At 49.8% G+C, this 19,625-nt stretch overlaps 7 protein-coding genes across 7 annotated transcripts; 6 read left to right on the top strand and 1 right to left on the bottom strand.

The window, feature by feature from the left end:
- Window positions 1-815: 815 nt before the first annotated feature.
- On the top strand, window positions 816-1,370 carry TGAM01_v207110 (hypothetical protein; the record flags this gene model as incomplete). The annotated part of the gene is made up of 1 exon (XM_024550019.1): window positions 816-1,370. The coding sequence occupies one exon, from the start codon at window positions 816-818 to the stop codon at window positions 1,368-1,370; it is 555 nt and encodes a 184-aa protein (XP_024405255.1).
- A 1,922-nt stretch (window positions 1,371-3,292) lies between these two features.
- Window positions 3,293-4,264, top strand: TGAM01_v207109 (hypothetical protein; the record flags this gene model as incomplete). The annotated part of the gene is made up of 2 exons (XM_024550018.1): window positions 3,293-3,325; window positions 4,148-4,264. The coding sequence occupies 2 exons, from the start codon at window positions 3,293-3,295 to the stop codon at window positions 4,262-4,264; spliced, it is 150 nt and encodes a 49-aa protein (XP_024405254.1).
- A 247-nt stretch (window positions 4,265-4,511) lies between these two features.
- Window positions 4,512-4,832, top strand: TGAM01_v207108 (hypothetical protein; the record flags this gene model as incomplete). Its single annotated transcript, XM_024550017.1, has 1 exon — window positions 4,512-4,832. The coding sequence occupies one exon, from the start codon at window positions 4,512-4,514 to the stop codon at window positions 4,830-4,832; it is 321 nt and encodes a 106-aa protein (XP_024405253.1).
- A 2,729-nt stretch (window positions 4,833-7,561) lies between these two features.
- TGAM01_v207107 (hypothetical protein) lies at window positions 7,562-9,953 on the bottom strand (the record flags this gene model as incomplete). Its single annotated transcript, XM_018804142.2, has 2 exons — window positions 7,562-9,324; window positions 9,518-9,953. The coding sequence occupies 2 exons, from the start codon at window positions 9,951-9,953 to the stop codon at window positions 7,562-7,564; spliced, it is 2,199 nt and encodes a 732-aa protein (XP_018662571.2).
- A 3,723-nt stretch (window positions 9,954-13,676) lies between these two features.
- On the top strand, window positions 13,677-14,705 carry TGAM01_v207106 (hypothetical protein; the record flags this gene model as incomplete). Its single annotated transcript, XM_018804143.1, has 2 exons — window positions 13,677-13,759; window positions 13,859-14,705. 2 exons carry the CDS (start codon window positions 13,677-13,679, stop codon window positions 14,703-14,705), a joined length of 930 nt encoding a protein of 309 aa, XP_018662572.1.
- A 454-nt stretch (window positions 14,706-15,159) lies between these two features.
- Window positions 15,160-15,785, top strand: TGAM01_v207105 (hypothetical protein; the record flags this gene model as incomplete). The annotated part of the gene is made up of 3 exons (XM_024550016.1): window positions 15,160-15,252; window positions 15,326-15,341; window positions 15,397-15,785. The coding sequence occupies 3 exons, from the start codon at window positions 15,160-15,162 to the stop codon at window positions 15,783-15,785; spliced, it is 498 nt and encodes a 165-aa protein (XP_024405252.1).
- Window positions 15,786-17,137: 1,352 nt separating this feature from the next.
- TGAM01_v207104 (cutinase transcription factor 1 beta) lies at window positions 17,138-19,291 on the top strand (the record flags this gene model as incomplete). Its single annotated transcript, XM_024550015.1, has 3 exons — window positions 17,138-17,364; window positions 17,421-17,973; window positions 18,050-19,291. 3 exons carry the CDS (start codon window positions 17,138-17,140, stop codon window positions 19,289-19,291), a joined length of 2,022 nt encoding a protein of 673 aa, XP_024405251.1.
- Between the last annotated feature and the right edge of the window lie 334 nt (window positions 19,292-19,625).

Below are 19,625 nucleotides of genomic sequence, written 5' to 3'. Positions count from 1 at the left end.
CATGCTACCAAACCGCACAGTAAATGACGGTGCGGGTTCACGGGACTGAACAGCGGATAAGTTGCTAAAGAAGATGAAGAATGCAGCGTGGAAATCCAGCCTACTCGAGGCCGTCAAAGTCTAAACCTCAGCAGGCCCCAAAAGTTCCATTTTGGCGAGAGGCGTAGAAGGGTGGCGTAAGATGCGATCCTGCTGTTGGGCGAATAGCGCTTGATGCCGAGAGATCTTCCCGCCTTGACGGGTGTGTCATCTCAGGTGATCGTTCTGCCTGACCTCCCACATTCCGCCGCTTACTTAATCAGATCGATTGGTCCAGCAGAGCTGGTGCCTGAGGTGCTGGCCCTTTTTGCGGAGGCTTATGTAAGTGTGCTCTCGAGAGATGCGGTTGTCTTCATCGGCTCCTGCCTGTGCTACTTGCGAAAAGTGCTCACCGCTTGATTTGGAGAGCTGTCAAACTACAATGGAATAAAATGTGGGATTCGGATCGCTCATCTAACTCTTGGCGACCTAGATTCGAGCCAAATGCCGGAGGTGTCCCTGAATAGGGATAGTATCACGATCTGTGCGGGCAGCATATGAGCTCTTAGCTCTGTTTTGAGCCAGCAACAGCATCGAGTGGCCGGCAAGTCTCTCTTCCGACAGCCCGCGCAGCAGAGGAGATGGCGACGCGAGATGCGGTCTCCGCGGATACCCTACGCCAGGCTACGGTACCTGCGATTTGAGAGGAGAGAGACACAGAGGGATGTGAAGCGGTAATTTACAACTTGTGCTGGTACCTGGCAATTCAACTCACATGGCTAACGTTGCTAGCAAACATGAACGAAAAATTCCCGAATCTGACTATGGAATCCTGCGAGAGCCTGGGTTCGATGCATCAGCGAGGCAGGCAAATCCCGCCACCCGCCACGCCCAACCCCGGATCTACCAGCATACATGTACGAGTAGAACTAGTACTACTGTACGAGCCATCCCGCCTGGTCCTACCGCTCACGACATTTGGCGGAGAGGCTGCCATAGCTACATGCGTACTCGTATGCCATGCCGTGATGGGTCTATCTACGTATACACAGATGGCTACGTACAAACTTGTACAAGCAAAGAGCCAAGACGTGGGACTATCGTTACTCCCCGATTGGCTGAGCCATGAGAGCCGATTAAGAGTACAACGTTGCAGCAATGCCTCGATATCTCTTGCGCCTGCTGCCGTTTATCCACCCTCCTTCACCTCTAGACGGCGACGAGCTCTTCAACTAAGTATGTACTATAGCTTTATCTTTAGCTCTAGTACAGAGCTCTCACACGTCAAGCGGACGCTAATTGCCAGCATTATGGCATCGAGTCAAAATGTCTCACCCAGGCTTTACCTTTGACGTGTCCGAAGGCACCGAAGGATCACTAGGGGGGTTGTTCATCAGCCAAAGTACGAAACACTTCCTACGTTCGTGAAAACCTTTTTTTTTTTTTATGTGTATATTTAAACGCGTACAAGTGCCTCTATATGGCTCGTACCTTTCCTTAGCCTCCTGATTAGAGCCTTTTTGGAAGCAATTCCTGTACGGAGGACTGACTGATTCATCCTAGTGTAGACAACGGGGCCTTGAAAACTGGACCTAGTTTTCCGGGGTTGACAACCAGCCCTTTGATTGGTGGCTTCACTCTACGCCCCAGGAACTCAACCCGCGTTTTGACAAGCTCGCGGCCGGGGCGTGCGCGGAATAAAAGAGCTAAAGGAATCACTCCGATGATGAGCCGGGAAATAGCGGGGACCGGCGGTATTGCAGGCGGACGCTGGCGAAATGGACCGTCTCGAGGTTCCCCAGATTGACCAGACAATTCCAGCTGTCGGCTGACATGCTTCCCCGCAAAGACGGGTCGCTGGCCAACTGGCGGGCCATCAAGTTGTACGAATTTTGCCAACCCTGATCCCAATGCTGGTTTTCGAGACGTAATTGCAGAGCTTTGTCGCGTGGCGCGCGCTGCCGTATTCGGCATTGCCCTCCATGGGAGTTTATGAGAGATGCGTGCTGAGAAATGATGACTGCAAGCATACGCGAATTCAACGCTTACCCACTGGTAAGAACAAGTAGTTGTCAATTCGAGCCCCGTGGCTTTTGAGAGATCAGCGGTACTCAGGCGAGCAAAATAAGAAGCTTATTTGCCGAATACCTAGGCCCAGTATACGATTTCTCATCATTGGACCATATGTCCAGAATTGTCTCCGAGCCAAGTGGGCAACTAGGCTATTTCATCAATGGGAGTCGTCCCACATGCAGAGACATGGTAATGAGCCGCCCCAACAGCAATTTGCGGCCCGATGAATCTCGCATGCGCTTCTTGCTGAACCAACGTCGTGAACTGGTCAACACGTGGAATCCCCATGGGGTTTGATCTCAAGTTGTCCCAAACTCACTGCCATTCCGTCTCGGCTCCTACGTGGCGGCAGAGCTAGTACAGAGTGGCCATTGGAATGCAACACGGGTATCTGGCCACAAAAGTTCCCAGTCTCAACTGGAAGAAGGGCCAAAGCTCAGTCCATATAAAACACCAGCTAGGTACCTATATTTGCATGGCATGGACTGCCCAGGCCTTCAAGTGGGTTGCCAAGGCGAATCAGGTTTCAACGCAGCAGACTTGATCGGATATCAGGGTCTGCATATATGCGCTGAAGAAATTTTCGGTGATGCAATGGAACACCACTCGCTGCACCTTTTCCATGTGCATCTCCACTGTCAGGCTCTCGCCAAAAAGACCCCAAGTTACTCGTCAAGTAAGTGGCTATGGACTGTGTGATGCCGTCTAACACCTAGGTAGGCCTACTATGCATAAAAAAATTCTGCAAGCGAACAAGTTACCCCTCCAAGTCTTGCGGCGCCCTTGGCCACGCGCCATCTAGCGAACATGACATGCCACCGGTTGATCGCCGCCGGCTAGGACTATCGCCGTCGATAACCTCAGCCACGCGGAGTTGGGCAGGAAAACGGGCGCATGGATAGCATCTGGCTACAGCTGCAGCTGTGACCGCCCTCCTCTGGCCCTGGCATATCATGCAGGTGCAGCATCCTTCGAAGATTCTTAGCCACATATACTACTAGCTACTTTACATGTACCACACCACTAGGTATCTATTTGATCTGCCCGCATGCTAGGCGCTGGGCCGGAGGCTCAGATTCGTCGGCTACACTCTACCAAGTCTTTAGCTGGCTTTGGTTTCGACTTTGGCAGACATCAAAACTTCAGCAACCATTTGTCTAGCACTTGAGCACGGTTGCACCAAATTGTGCCGAGAGTAACCATGCGTGTATGCAGCCAAGCACGCAATCGAGAGGTATGTTTTTACACAGGCCTCTTCTGAAAGAAATGGTTCCTCACGAGGTACCACAAGAGACAGTGATGGTGTACGGGGCCTTATACAGTAGAGCGTCCAGAGACGAAAAGAAGAAGAAAATATGGAACATGCAAGTAGCAGCAGAAATACAGTACTACAACTACTGGAGCCACCACCGGGCCCTGCTAGTAGTGGTATGAGTCGGCGGCAATATTCACACCGCGCCCCTGCTCAAGACCTCAAACTCGAAAGGTGGATGAGTTTCGAGCTGCCTACATCCACTTGCACGCTGGTTTCCGAAATGAATCATTATGCATGGCAAGTGGGCATACAGCGTCGCATTCTTCGCTGTTTTCCCTCAGTCTACGGCTGCATTGGAACGACAGGCTAAAAGACCCAGGCTGCAGAAATGGAGAGAGATACGGTCAGGTGCGTTATAAACGGCGGCTACGGAGTACGCCGTGCTTGCTCCTCCAGTTGCCCCACATGAAGACTTCTGCATGCTTTGGCAAGGTTGTTTATGTGCGGTTTTATTTCTTGTTTGGTTCTCTTTTTTCTATCACATTTGCTTCTTGCTACGGAGTTCTGACTATGCCGCGGTACAAAAAGCAACTTTACGAGCAATTTCATCAAGCCGCTCTTTTTCTCATGGTGTATATGAGACTAACTTAGACAAGGTGGCATAAACTGCATGATACGTTTGATCTCTTCGTTTTTGACTCGGTCTATATGAAGATAATAGATGAACTCCCATCCCTCCTCTTATCTCATCTAGTTCTTTTCTCATTTACTGATAGAGCGGAGCTGCTAACATGTCGATAGCTTGCGGCATGTCTCACCCTAGGGGATAATCAACAATGGGCGATGGCCTGTCTCCCCAGTATTTGGCAGACTACTACTACGACTTCGTACAAGTACGGATGTGGCGACAGCCGCTGATGGCTTGCGTCTGTACCCCGGACCTTGGCTGTCGAGGTAACATTTCCTTTTATGCGACATGGAACGCTACATTCGAGCTGTCGACTGGGGTGACACTGCAGCCGTAAAATACCCCTTGAGGAAGGTATGAAGCCCTTTCCATGTCAAAGTGGTAACATGTCCTGCCCACGTCGACTCGAATTGAGGCAGTTAAGTTTACATTTCCTGGACTGACGTATTCAATCTTACAGAGTAGCATGTAAGAAAAATGACCTGCAGCTTTCAAAGCGTGGCTAGCTATTCCCACCATCCTGGCACTGGAACCCTCCTTTGTCGTGGTACACTTACAAGTACTATAGAAGGACAGCCACTGGCCGTTGCCCGATTGGGCCCTTGCATGAAGCTCTGCAAGGTAGACATGCGGATGTGGGATTCACAGCCGCAGTTCCCGAAGGCCTTTGGAGGGTGGCAGCAGGGCCAGACACTGCTGCTGCTCCTCCATGTCTATCGATTGCATGATCTAGGGACACCGCACCCTACATCTTCGGTAAGGCATGTCCTTCGATCTTGCCACTGGGCTAGCCACTGAGACACAATATCGCTCGTCAACTTATCCAGGAACCGAGGCCCCCTTTGTTTAAACCAGTGGCTCGGACGACTCCCGACTCCTCAGCATTGTCCATTCGCGGTGTGCTCATGCGTTGCACTGAATGTGGGGATATTTGGCTTGCCTTACCCTGCGATCGCTTGACGGCTCAACTGCTGATCGCTGTTTTCTCTTATCTCCATCTTTATTCCCTAGATTATTCATACAGCATACAGAGCTGTAAGCTGGGTATGAGGAGAATAGAGCTGAGCTGCGGACGGCAGAGACCGGAAAGGCATCGCGATAGGGGCAGAGTTTATTTAAAGCGGCTGCCTGAAGCCAAATTACATACTTGGCAGCGGGTCTATTGTAGTGAGCGATAGGGCCGCGCTGCCTCTTTTCGTGCTCTTCTGCGCTGCCTGCTGAGCCGTCGATTCTTCAAAGAGTCCGGGGCCCGGAGTTGGCCATTCCCCAGCGGTACAAGCATATAAACAGGTAGCGATCGTCGATACGCGCCCCTCTCTCTCTTCCCCTCCACAGAAGAGCTACGACGACAAGGGAAATAGGGTCTTGGTCTTGCCAAAGGGTCCTTTCGCCATTGCCTTATCATTGCTCGATGTCGACGCGTTGCCACAAACGGCATGGGTGTCGCTCTGCGCATGCACCGAACACTGCTTTTGTGCTTTGGAGAGAAAAACGAACTTTTGCCGCTGCTCCACCCTCCCACGTCGCTCCCATACCGTAGAGATTGGAGAGGGGCAACGCGGCTAGGCAGGATTGCAGTAGCCTGGCCGGGCGAACACATGTACGAGAGCGAATTTGGAGGCGAGCGCGGGGTTTCGCTGTGTCTGCGGTATTCGCTGCGATTCTTTCTTGGTGTCTGGCGAGAGAGCCTAGAGAGATTACCGAAAAAACGCACCCAGGATTGAGAGCAAAGTCCTTTTGCGGCGTTCGCCATTCATTTTGTCTTTGTTTACTTCTTGCCTCCCCCCACTTTCTGCGCTTTCGCCTTTCGCCTCATCTACCGCCTTTATGACAAAGTTGCTGCGGGTGTGTGTTTGGTTATTCTGCATGCTACTTCACATCCAGAATTGTAACAGCGAGTGGAGATTTCTCAAACCGAGAAGAACAAAATGCCTTGAAGCAACTCGAGGGAAGAAACACGAGGCTCAATGCTGAGCTCAGTCTCATAGGGTGTCTTTTTGTCGTAAAAAGAGGAGAATGGAAGAGAAAACAAAAAAAAAAGGTGAGTGGATTTCCAGCGTATCGGTGGCTTGCTACGGTATCATCATCCCCATTCTGCTGCTTTTCCAGATACGAAAGACGTAATGAGTAGAAGCATGGTTCGTATCCACGCAAAACACGACGCTAGGATCGTGATAAGGGAGATTGCACTTTTGTCTTTTCGACTAAGGTTGTTTTTTTTGTCTTCTTTTGTCATTTCTATCTCCTCCTATCAATGAGCGCCAAAAAAAACCCCCACTTGTACATACATGGCCTGCTATCTTTCATCTTTCTCCATCAGTATCAAACGGGCGCATCATAGTTTATCATCATCGAGGGTATGAAACAAAATGCAAAAGGTCCCTAAGCGAGACTGGCCCTTTTTCTTTTCTTTTTGTTTCCGTGTAGAGAGGCTAGACTAGGATATATGCCAGGATAGTATATTGAGGGAGGCTAGATAGAATAGTATGAGTATAGTAGTAGTACACTGTATATTCTTAGTAGAACGAAGAAAAAATAAAATAAAAAGCAAAGCAAAGCCCAAAAAAGAAACGAGAAAAAGGTGTCGGAGGGTTATGCGGCAGGGTTGTGATGAGGGTTTTTTTTTTGTTGGTTGGTGTGCCCTTCTTGATGATGCAATTTGGGCTAATCTAGGTACATCGTGGAACCTGATCCTTCAGTTGTTTTGGAGGATCCGATGCATTTTCTAGAACATCAAGGTGAAGAAGATGGATTGTGAGCCATGTTCCCACAGGCAGCGTACTGTTTGACAATTTATCGAGGCATGCTATAAAAACCAAAGAATATTAAGGTGATACAATTCCAAATACTATTCTCTTCCGCTTGCCATCAAAGAGATCACACAAATGCGTTTCATTCATCCAAGTCGGCGAATATTACTCTTTTCGTTACCGAATTATACAAACTGCATTGATGCTTAAATAGCACATGGTGTTCACAACCAAACAGGAACAACCCAATCTATCTAAGCTCAAGAATGTCATCGTAAAGGGCCGTCATTGGTTGGCCGCTGTAAGCATATCTCGTCACATTTCGCAAGAAGGATTCGGACTGTATTCTCCGAATGGGTGCGTAGCTGGGCGGTTAATCTGCAGAGTGAATGCAGGTTGACAATATGACTCAAGTACGTGCCTTCATGTTGGATTCGTTGGCGAACCTTCAAGTCACGGTAATGGGGTGCGATGTATCATAGAAAGAACAAAATATTAACTGAGATATAGGGGAATTACCAACTATAGTCGTTCCCATCCGTCAATGTAGAGGAACCTCAGGTTCAAGAATAACCATCCACATCTCGGGACTGGTAAATAAAATAGCATCATGGGTCAAATTGTGCACACAAGCGGAGCCTTTGCATGTGCTCTTCCATCAATACACTTGAGCAAATGAATAGTCTCCTTCATCTAAGGGTGCCTAGAGGCTCTTCTCTTTCCTTTCAACTAATTAAACCAACTTATACAACGCTCATCTCATATATCACATTATATTTACAACAAAACAGCAGCGACGGCGCCGGCGATCAGGGCAACCATGGCAGGGGCGCGGAATTCAGCGGCTCCAGCCGGGACGGGAGGCAGGCCGGATTGGGCAGGCTGAGATGGAGCAGCGCCGCTAGGGGCGACGACGGTTGTCAAGCCACCGGTAGGAAGGGGGCCAGAGCCCGGCGTGATAACTGGAGGAACGACAGCCGGAGAAGAAACAGCGTGCTGAGGCGGTGCCGGCGGGTAGTAGGCGGACTGAGCCGGGCTGGTGACAGCAGGGGCTGTGGCTGATGAAGCTGCATTGGTTAAGATGGGAGTCGAAGCAATGCCGGAGGGAGTGGGGACCGCAGCAGCACCACAGCTGGCGCATGAGGGGATCGCAACGGGAGCCGTCTGGGTGACGATGGGGGTGACAACAATGACGTGAGGCGCCGTGTGAGGGTTGGAGCAAGAGTCCTTGCCCTGAGGACAGGTGTAAGTGTTGGGTAGCGTGAAGGTGGCGGTGATTTCGGGAGCCGCAGGCACGCTGGGGAAAGCAGTAGGACTGGAATCCTCAACGGGGCACCAAGTCGTGTAGGCAGTAACAACCTCGGTCGTGACGTGGCCAACAGGGCAGTTGGTGACACTGGGTGGGCAAGAGGTGATGGTATACACGTTGGTCGTGGTGAAAGTCGAGGTGTAAGTTGGAGCGGCAGTGGTACCGGATGCGGGCGCGGTGGTGGTGTCAAGCTGGGTAGCAGCGGCCGAGCTAATCTCAGAGATAACGGTGGTGCTGCCATGCGGGACGCTGTAGGTAACAGTGCCGTTGGCAAACCGGTGAGAGGAGGTCGTGGCCTTGAATCCGCTGGTAGCCGGTGCAGTGGTGGTGATGGCGCCAGATGTGGTAGTGGCCGCTGCAGACGTCGAGACGCGCGCAGAGGTGCTGGCGGCAGAAGAGGTGGTTTGTACAGCAGACGTGGTTGTTTGGCCAGCAGCAGCGCAATCACCCTTGAGGCCGGATGGGACAGCGTCGGCACCCTTGCCGATGGGAATCAGGTGTGTACCGCAGTCCTCGTTCTTGGCAACGTGAATGTTTTTGTTGTCCCAGTCAAAGACCACATAGGCAGCTCTCAAGAAAGTGTCGCCGAGAACGGGGAAGTCGTCATCCTGAGAAACACCAAGCTTGCAGATGCCCAGGTCAGGCTGCTGCCAGATAAAGTCCTTGTAGTCAACGCTGACAACGGCATCGCCAAACTTGAAGTTGACTGATCCGAGGGTATCGATGATATCGCAGGGTACCAAGTAATCGCCAGAGCTAGCCTCAATGTGAGCCGAAGGGAAAGCTGCGAGGATCTTTGAGAAGATAGAGCCAGGAAGAGTGCTGACGGTGTAGCCACTGTCGAGAAGCACCGGCTGGCCGTTGGGCTTGTTGAAGACTTCGACGTGGGATCCATCCTCGGTGGTAATAGTGATACCATCCATGTAGATCCAGTAGCGAGTATAACCATCCGGAGACGAGGCGGCGGGAATGATGGGTCGCTTCACCAGGGGACCGGAAAACTTCTTGGTGTCGATACCACCGTAGATGACGGAACCTCGGTCGCTGTCAAGGCCTCGGATATCGAGACTGAAAGCTCTGCTGTTGATGAAGCCTTGCGTAGCCAAGTTGTCAATGACAAGAGGGTAAGAACTAGTCCAGCCACTCAGGTTAGGACCAGCACCGAGGATACCAATCGAGGCAAATTCACTGTCAGTCGCAACACCGAAAAGCTGCTGGCTGATTCTGGAAGCTGTATTGCGAGTTAGCAAATGTTTTCTTTTCCCCTGCATACTCCATTGTCCTCGTCCAAAAAGCTCTTCTCTTGGTAGCCTTGCTCCGAGTAGTTGGATATGATATATCGCGAGGCCGTCTTTCATCCTCTCCCTCACATAGCAACTCTTTCCGAAGTGGCAAGAAGAACTGAAAACCATGCATAAACTTACAGCCAAGCTGGACATAGTCGTATCCGTAGGTGAAATCGACATATCCGGTGCCGTACTTGATACCGCCGTCGGCCTTGGTGTCGACAAAAGTCTTTGATGCGTTGTATCGGCCAAAGCTCTGGCAAAAAGCTGGATCGGTAGCCTTGCTGCACTCGGGATTGACCCATAGCTCGGAAGAGCCTGTATCGAAATTGACGCTCACTGCCTGCGGTGGGGTACCGATTTCGAGTTCGATGCTGTAAAAGTAACCAGTCTCCTGGGATTGCAGTTCGGCGCTGTCCTGGCGTCTGTGGAGGTGCTTAGAACGGGCACCTTTGGAAGCAGTAATAGAATATCGCATAATGCCGCCCTCCTCGACGTTCTTGTTGTCGTCGAGGAATTCGAGGGCCTGAGCCGCAAGCGGCCATGCCGCGAGCGCATAAAGAGTGGAACGCATGCTGTGAGAGTATGCAAAACAATGCCGGCGTAAAGAATGACCGGCAGAGAAGCTGTATTAGAAGCCAAAAAAAAAAAAGAATGAAAGACTGAAAATCAGTTGGATAAAGAAAGGGAGTGACGTGGGTGAGAAGAAGGGAGACCTCTAAAGTAGAGGGAGCGAGCTGGCTCAGGGCAGCATTATGTATAATTAAAGCAATTCCCTGCCTGCGTGTGGATAGCTCTGGTTCACCTTGACGAGCGAAGAGCAACCCATGGCCGTCGCGTGGGTCTCTATGCACGAATGGCGTTGCTTCAACAAGCAAAACGGCCACAGGGTTGCGCCAGTACGACGGCTCTGCTGGCGTCTGTTTGGGCCAAGCCGCCGGCAGTGGGTAACGGGAGCACAGAGGAAATGAAGACGGGCCAGGGGAAGGCGGAGAGCTCCCGCCTTTCCACCTCCTCGTTGTGGCAATAGACTAAAGAGCTAAAGAGGCGCTTGAGCGTAGCACCAGCCTGAGAGGCCTCTGCTTTTTACAGCTCCAATCGGCCGAGTCTTGTTGCAGAACAGAGAGCAGTGCATCAGCTATATTCCCCATGCTGAAGCACCATGCCATGGATCTGTATGCTTGGATCGTGCGTGGTGATGCTCGTATACGGTTCGGCTTTGTTTGTCAAAAAGCGATTGCACTCCTTTCTCGTGTCATTCCCCGTATCTTTCTCTTGGCTAGATCTTCAGCTTTACCGCCCTGTCCCCTTGGGAGATAGAAGCAGGTGATGGCAGGCTGACAGGCTTGCTGCTCTCAGCTACCGAAAGAGGAGGGGGAGAATATGCTTCTTAGGGCCTTGGCGGCGATCCTGAAATCAAGAAATTATGAACGTCCAAGTACGTACAAGTACGCTCCTCGGCTAGTCCTCTCTGGCATCGGTCGATATACTCGTCGATCCTTCTTGTCTTTGAGGCTGTGACCGCTGCGCCAATTGGCGGGATGCGAAGTTAAACTCCAAGCCCATCACCCGTTAAGGCAAAGACAGGCGCCTCGTGTGGAGGAAACGAGAGAAAGAAACGCTTCGGTAGCGTTAATTGAACACGACGGATGGGGCTGAACCACTGGACGTGAGGACTGGAGACAGGGATCCGATATAAAGGGGGTCCGAGCTGAACACCAACAGCCGTCCGTTAATATCGCAGGGTTTCGCGTAAGAGAACAGACGAAACGAAACAAACGGGTCGCCAAGACAAATGCGGGTGCGTACCGACAGCTGAGCAGCTCTCCTGCACATGTTTATTCAAATCTGATGATGATCAAGCCGCCAGATGGAAAAAACGAACCTGTGCTGATTGTATCTCTGCCAATGGCCTTCTGCGGCGACAACGATGAAGGAAAGATGATGAGTGGATCCGCCATGTTTCGGTTCCTGCATTAGACCCAAGACGCTTATCGCTTAGTTTAGGTGCTTAGTGCCCCTTTTTGGCTCTTAGCGACTACGCGCTGCAGGGGTTGCCCATCGGTACGAGCCTGTGATTGCAGTAGAGGCCTGTAAAGGCGCTGATAAGGCGCAGATACAGGGCTGTTAAGGCACCAAACGTGTTGATGAGCTGCTACAACAACATTGATCACCACCGGCACGTACATGTACACGTAGTTTTGTAAATCACCTGCATGTAATGGCTTCGTATTGGTGGTTGTAACATTGACCATTCAAATTTTAATAAGTGAGCTACCCTTAGTGAACAAACTGGCTTTGAAGCATCCATCCCCAGTTCTTTGTCGCTCTGGCGTCGATGGATTTAGTGCACCAAGCACTCCATAAATAGACATAAGGAGGCAGCCTGTGAAAAATAAAAGTACCAGACATGAGTAGATTATGGGGTATGGATTTACGGTGCTACTGTAATTTACTCTTGGTAAGGCTACTGATCTCTAGTACATCGCATGGTTTGGTTGTAACTTCTAAGATTGCGTCGTTCTCCGGCAATTTGCCTTGGCTGCAAGAATAAATCTAGAGTACAAGAATATGGCCTGCCTTGTATTTCTTGCTTGATAAATCAGCTGTAATTACTTCTAGGAGGGCTGGTATTGATATGTAGCTACGTTCAGTACTCGCTTATACGCGAACTAAGCCAGAGCGGACAAGCAGAGACCATCGTACACAATAATTAACCGAGCTGCCCGACGCAATTGAGACCTATTCTGTGCACCGTCGCAGCTGCTATTAAATTCCTTGACCTGTTTTGCTCTGTAGTACTATATTTCAGCTTGCTTGAAGGGTAGTATTATCTGTCACCTGGCTGTACATGATCGTCATACACCTTAGACTGCGTATGAGATGCTTAAAGATTGGTACAGGACAAAGTGAAGAATCAAATTTTCATCTTGCTGAAAATGGTTAATGAAATCTTAAGCATGATGAGCAAGCAATTTTAATATCGATTGCGGAATACGTGACACTACAGGCCGACTTGCGTTTGGCACGAGATATAATGTGTAAGATTGGAATATGCTTGTAATTAGACTTGACTTGGTGGATTTACCGGATACATATTACGTATCGCTTGATTTCGAGGGCGTTCTGCGTGTCAACTAGAAATTTAAAGCTTTGTTTTTTTCGTGTCTTTCCCTCTATAAGAAGAAAGCCGGATAGGTTTGTGGTGGAAGTTACAATGCCAGTGCGATTTTTTAGGGTAGTCCAACGTAAGTGTGCTGACCTTGTGCGAAATGGATGGATGTCATTTTAGACTCTGCTTTCCACTGCTAGATGCCTAAAGTTCAAGATGTTGCGGGCGCACCCGTAAGCTATTCCGATCTCGAGGACTCAAGACCCTGTAGGGTAATTTGGCTGCCAAATCCTGGGCAGCGTGATTATTACATGTTATGCAAAATAAAGCGACGTTTAAGGCGCTGTTTTATGTATACCCGCACACATACTTGCTGGTTCGATTAGGCCTATAAAGTACATAAGTACAGTGAGCTGAAAAACGTCTTACCAGTTACACGCAGAAGCAAAGATCGAACGACATTCCGGAGAGCAAGAGGCTCTTGTTTGCATTAAATATACGCCGCAATAATATACATTTCCATTCGTCCTATTAGGTGGAACGCAGGGGGCCTTGGGAGCCGAGGTACGAAGTAAAAGCGACTATCAAGCTGAAAGAATCAGTGTAGTAATTGCTATATCGTCATCGAGCGGGCTCATATTTTTTGCCGGGCTTCCGCGTTGTCGTAGCGTACATTCATTCGGATGAATTTCAAAGCCGAGGACGCCTTTGATTTGAAACCAACGTAAATGCATAGCTGTCGTAATCACAACCGAACAGCAGCTGTTTTCTCAGATGCAAGATGCGTGGCGACTTCTTGTCGTATTTGCGCAGTTGGTTGGCTGTATTATATAATCAGAGGGATCAGTTAGGCGAATGCGAGTCCGACGTGGGAAAAGAGAAAGCCACAATCCAGATGAGTAATCGAGCGATGAGCTCTGCATATCGATGCTTCAATCATTCAAAAAATGGGCAATAGATGATGTATACTCTCCTCGCACTCGGATTTCAGATAGGCAAAGGAACTGCGAGTTGCGACGCATATATACAAATGCCTAGACGAGTGGGGAATGTAGCATCGGCGTTATAAGCGCGTTGGTCCCTCGCTAAAAACCAAAGATTTCTGTCCGGACAGATTTCGCTTCAAATTAAAGCAACAGCTTGACTCTTTTCTCTCTTTGTAAGGCTTCACACGATAACTAGAAAATGTTTGGACTATTCGGCACCCAATTTTCTCCCGAAAAGGACATACCTTCGCAGGAAGGAAAAGTAATTGTCGTTACTGGAGGGTTAGTTCCCGCGCTCTAATTTCTTACCTGAGATCTATGCATCTCATCCTTTAGCTGCGCCAAGATTGAGCCTTGAACTGACACAGGTGGGTTGAACAGCAATGCTGGAATTGGCAAAGAGACTATACTGCAGCTATGCAAGCACTCGCCGAAAAAGGTCTTCTTAGCCACCAGGAATGAGGCGAAGGCGAAAGACGCCATTGAGTCCATCAACTCTCAGCTGCCCCAGCCTGCCGACATCGTCTTCGTGCCGCTCAATCTCAGTAATTTGGCCTCAGTCGCCGCCGCCGCAGACACGCTGAACCAAAACACTGACCGAATCGACTTGCTCTTTCTCAATGCCGGAATCATGAACCTGCCGCCAGGCAAAACTGATGATGGATTCGACATTCAGTTTGGTACTAATCACGTCGGCCACTTTCTCCTCACCACGCGGCTGCTCCCTCTGCTCAAGCAAACTGTAACCAAGTACAATGCCGACGTACGAGTCCTGTCCATTTCATCCATGGCTAGCATGGCGGCACCGTCATTGGACACCATCATTTCGGAAGACCTATGGAAAAAGGGAGGATGGACGTCCTATGCCTCCTCCAAGGCCGCCAACATCCTTTTCGCTGCCGAGTTGGCCAGGCGACACCCCGAGATCACCGCCATGTCTGTCCATCCCGGCCTCATCAAGACAGATCTGTATAGCGACACTTTTGAAAACAGCTACTTTATGAGATTCGGAATGGCGTTGGTTGGTCCCTTGGTCTACCACGACGCGGTATATGGAGCCTTGACACAGCTCTGGACCGCTACCGCAGAGAAGAGTAAAATCCAGCAGGGTGCATTCTATACGCCTGTGGGAAAGCTGCAGAAAGGGAATTCGTGGGCCAACAATGCGGATGCGTCGAAGAAGCTGTGGGAATGGACGGAGGAGAAGTTGAAGGAAAAGGGGTTCTAAGAAGGAGGCCTATGGTTATTTTCGTCATTGACTTTGCTTGCATTTGGTGGCGTGTACGGCTTTGCGTCGAGGTTCTGTTTTCGTCTTTAGAATACACAAAGAGATTGCATATAGGCGATTGGTCATTGGTATATAATAGATGCTACAATTACATCCTATAAGAACCGAGATCAATTGAGATTGTTTGAAACGTCTCTGTCGGTTTCAAACTCTTGCGCACTGCAAACCGCCGCACTTGGCACTCCAGTATGTTACCGGATTGATTTCGCCGTCTCTTTCTCCGATCTCGCCGAAAAATAGCATTATTCGGAGTAACGACAGCGCCAGATCCACATATTGCTGTAATAGTGCATGTGTCATGAAAGATAACTCATCTATCTTTAAAAATGTTGAATTTCTTCAACCTCATTTCTACAGCTCGAATAAATATCTGACCGGTTTTTTTCTTGGCATTATGACATTCCCAAATGCCATCACGGGAGGATGCCTCTGTGGCTCAATCCGCTACTCAATATCCCCCTCCGGCGAAACCTCATGGCCGCCTCAGGTACGACCCTGAGTATTATTTTGATGCCTCCAGGAATGCAAATTAACACTTATCTCTTTTTCTATCGTTCAAGTCATCAGCCTGTCAATGTACGTCCTACGTAACTTCTTCACCCAAAAGCATGGCAAGTTAATCACTCAACAGGCACAATGTGTCGCAAATGGACATCGTCCCTCATTGCCCAATTCATCATTCTTTTGCCAGCACAGTTGAGTCCGCCATTCCGCACTCACGAAACATATGAAGAATATGAATCATCACCTGGTCGTTATCGAGGATTTTGTAAGCGGTGTGGGACCTCGTTAGTTTGGCGGTCCGCAGACGATGGCAGCACAGTCGATGTGTTTCTGGGGACTGTCGATGAAAGGTGGCTTGTCCATGAGGATGAAGGCAAGGTTGGACAAGCGCTGGGAATGCCAAACGGAACGCAGTTTTGGATGGAAAATGCGATCCCGGGCGTCACTGATCTCATGAAGGGAGGAAAAGAGTTTCTGAAGGAGGGCGAGGATGGGTGGGAGAGAAAGAGAGAGTAAAACTGTAAAGGTACATGTATAGACAAAAGGAAAAGATGTACATAGATGATAGGCATAAAGCGAAAGAATTGTCACGTTCCTGGAGGCATAATGTCACGCTGGGGACTATATTTCCTCTAAATGTAACTACAGTACAGCTTTGTGTATAATAGACTTACTTCTCATCTCCTCTTCTCTTTCGACTTTCGACTTTCGAACCTCTCCTAATCCTCACTGGTTCATTGTACAGAATATTTAGCCCGAGAGCCCTAGACGAATTCGACCAACAAGGAAAAACTTGGCTTCAAACAGCAGATCAAACATGGGCAATGTGCTACCTGCAATTAACCTACGTGTACCTACATGTACTTATCAACATGCAGTGACCCACCAATGAATCTTCCCAATCAGATACCGTTGTATTGGAATTGATAGCTTTCATATGCTCTTTGCTGCCCGCAGTAGGCAAATTCAATATTCACATTGAACAAAAGCCATATGCTAACCATACTATCCTTAGTGGCTTTAATTTGTACATATCGCTACATGTACTGACTCATACGGAGCGCCTCGGCCTTGGTGCCAATGTGTACATCTAGGATATGGCCAGATGTACTCATGGGTGTTACTTAGTAATGACAAGACAACTCTGGCTACTGTCACCCCGATAGAGGCTGGCGCAGAAATGGACGTGGTACGAGCCACTGCGTTTGACGGGTCTTTCGCGGCTCGTGTTGCATCAACGACTGGATTTGATCTCATCGACAAGAGTTCACTTCCTACTGACTTCCCCGAGTGAAAGCATGCCCCCCCTTTATATTACTTCGTATGAGGCATATCATCTTCTGCTACTGCTTCAATCCGGAGGACATTCTCTACCGCTACGTCGAATGCAAACTCAGCTAAAATTGACTCTTGCGATGATGACAATGACGGTGGCGATATGGCTGCGAGTTGTGAGCTCAAGAAGCATGTTAGGATAGCCCAAATTGACCGAGATTAGCCACTTCCGGCAGCACCACCAACGTCTTAAGACCTCGATGTCCCAATCCAATCCTCCTGTGAATAGCCAAGAGACAGCCATTTGACGCTTTCTTACCCCGCGTTTCTCTAGCTCTCGAGCTTCTTGTAGAATCTGGGGATCGCGGACCGCCACGGCGTAGCGCGGATTGTGGCGGGCCCCATCCGGACCGAAGCTGGAGTCGTTCTCGGCGGACTGACAAAGAGCCCGGCATCGGATAATACAAGTGGAAACATGTTTAAATATATATCAAGGGCCGCTCATTGCTTTTAAGACCTCGGCTATAAACCCCTTAAACCGAAGGAAGACCTGCTGCTCTCGTCTGTGTGTGTTCCGTGCAATAGCCTTACAGATGGATCCCTTGGAACACTTTAGCACCGCTATGGACGGATTGTCCGATAGCAGCTCACTAAGCCCAGAGCCTCACTCGTCTTCAAAACAGCCGGTACGAAGAGCGAGCAAGGCGTGTCTTGCATGCAGAGCCAGAAAGGTCAGATGTGATGTGACTGTGCGATCACCATGCGGCAACTGCCAGTGGAATGGCCAGCAGTGTGTTACACATGCTCGTCGACCTAGGAGGTATGTACCTGGGAACTGAGTTATAAGAGTCAAGACAATCCATTAACAATGCTTAGACGACGCAAGAGACAAACTCAAAGCACGACCTCGACTGAAATTAATACGACCAAGGAGGCTGTCATGCAGGATGGCGGATGCAACTTGCTAGAAGAGTTTGCAATTGATACTTCAGAAGCGCCCATGTCCATGGAAGACTTGGAGCTTTTAAAAGCAGACATCGAGTCCGACAAATCCCCACAAGATGATTCACCATTAGACGACGCTCAGAGCTTTGATCTGCCACAGTATGTCCGGCCATTGACAAGTCTACCGCCGGACGATATGACCTTTCTGCACAGCGAGGGCGCCTTGGATCTTCCAGACGGCGCACTTCAGAACGCCTTACTCCGCGCCTTCTTCGAATACGTGCATCCGTATGTGCCGACTCTTGACCTGGATGGCTTTCTACACGCCATAGAAACACACGATGGATCGGCAGGGCAAGTCAGCTTGCTGCTGCTTCAGGCCGTGCTGGCTGCGGGAACTGCACACGTAGAGCTGGATGCTCTCAGAAATGCTGGCTTCCAGTCGCGGAAGCAGGCCCGTACGACGTTTATGAAGAGAGTCAGGGTGAGTTGTGCAACGGGAACAAGGCATTCATTTAGTGTTCATATAGGTAGTTGCTAACGTATTCTATGTTCAACAGCTCTTGTACAAGTACAACTGCGAGCTGGATCAAATGGTCCTCACACAGTCTCTGCTACTCATCACCTCATGGCAAGACGCCTCCGACGAGCATGGAAAGACCTGGTTCTGGATCGACGCCGCCGTGTCTCACGCCTTTGCAGCAGGACTGCACCTCGAGCCATCCGTGAACAAGCCCAACCTATCAAAGCGCAAGCAGAGGCTGCGTCGACGCGTCTGGTGGTGCTGCTTCATCCGCGACCGCCTCCTATCACTCGGCATGAAGCGGCTCCCGCGAATCAAGGATGGCGACTTTCAGGTCTCGATGCTCGAAGAGGCCGATTTCCAGCCGGAGCAGATCCGCAGCGACGACGATCACGCCAAATTCGAGGCCGTGTGCGTCTACGTCAAGAGCCGCAAGAAGCGCGCTGAGCTGGCACGCATGTGTGTCGCACAGGCGACTCTCTGCAAGTCGATGAGCTTCCTGTCCAGCAGCATGTACATTGCGCCGCACGACAACTTTTCCAACTTTTCCGAGACACGCAAGATCACGGCCGAGGGCGAACAGAAGTTCACCACGTATATGCGGGACCTGCTGGAGTGGAGAGATGGCTTGCCAGAGAGTGTCTCATACAGACCCATCTCGAACAGCGACATAGGCAAGGATGGGAATACGAGCATATCATTGGATCGTGCGGTCTTGCACATGATTTACTATACGGCAGTGCTGTGCCTTTATCGCTCTAGATTCATGGCACTGATTAATGACGCGAATGCATCCACCATGGAAAAGGAGATGTGCAAGATACACATGCAGCATTCGGCCAAGAGGATTGAAGAAATCTCCAGAAACATATACGACCATGGCCTCGACCGACTACTCCCCAGCATGGCGGCGAATATAGCAGTATCCGCCGCAAGTGTATACATGCTGGAGCAAAAGGGCCAGCTTCAAGGCTGCGCAACGGAACAGGGATATCGCCAGAGCATGAGGCTAATGCAGTCTATGCATGACACATATGCAGGGGCTGATTTGGCGAGAGCCTCTCTGGAGTGGGATAAGGAGGAGAAGGAGGAGCAAGATGGAGCACAAGTAGAAGAGTCCAATAAGGCAGAGGAGGATTATCTCGTGGCCGACCAAGATTGGTTAAAGGACCTGGAGGCTGCGACATGCTGGTATGTGGCTGAGCCTTTCCGGGCGGATAGCTTTTTGCAATACTCGGGAGAGGGACTGGACGTGTTTAACGAGTTTTTTGCTTATTAGGTGGATTTATGGGATGTACAAGGTCATCTCTTGGAGTATAGGTTAAAGTTTACTGCTGATGATAGTAAACTAAAGATCATTGCATAGTCATATAATAAACTCGAGAGCTATTATCTCGTTGTTACACTCATTGTTGATATTGACGTGAGCTTGAGTGTCCACCTCCTCTAATCCTCTCTTCTCCTTGCACTATCCGATCTCGACAATTGAACTGATGCGATATCGGGTCCCCTATCCGATAATCAAATCCACTCTGTACTCCGTGCGACTCCGTTATCTCAACCCTCGTGGAAGGTAGTAGGAGGTCATACAGGTCTGTCCGAGGTACATGCAG

The sequence above is a fragment of the Trichoderma gamsii genome, assembly GCF_001481775.2.
Source record: "Trichoderma gamsii strain T6085 chromosome Unknown Scaffold_25.2, whole genome shotgun sequence".
Taxonomy (NCBI): domain Eukaryota; kingdom Fungi; phylum Ascomycota; class Sordariomycetes; order Hypocreales; family Hypocreaceae; genus Trichoderma; species Trichoderma gamsii.
The sequence above is the reverse complement of the archived record's forward strand: the minus strand, read 5'-3'. Positions and strand labels throughout refer to the sequence as shown.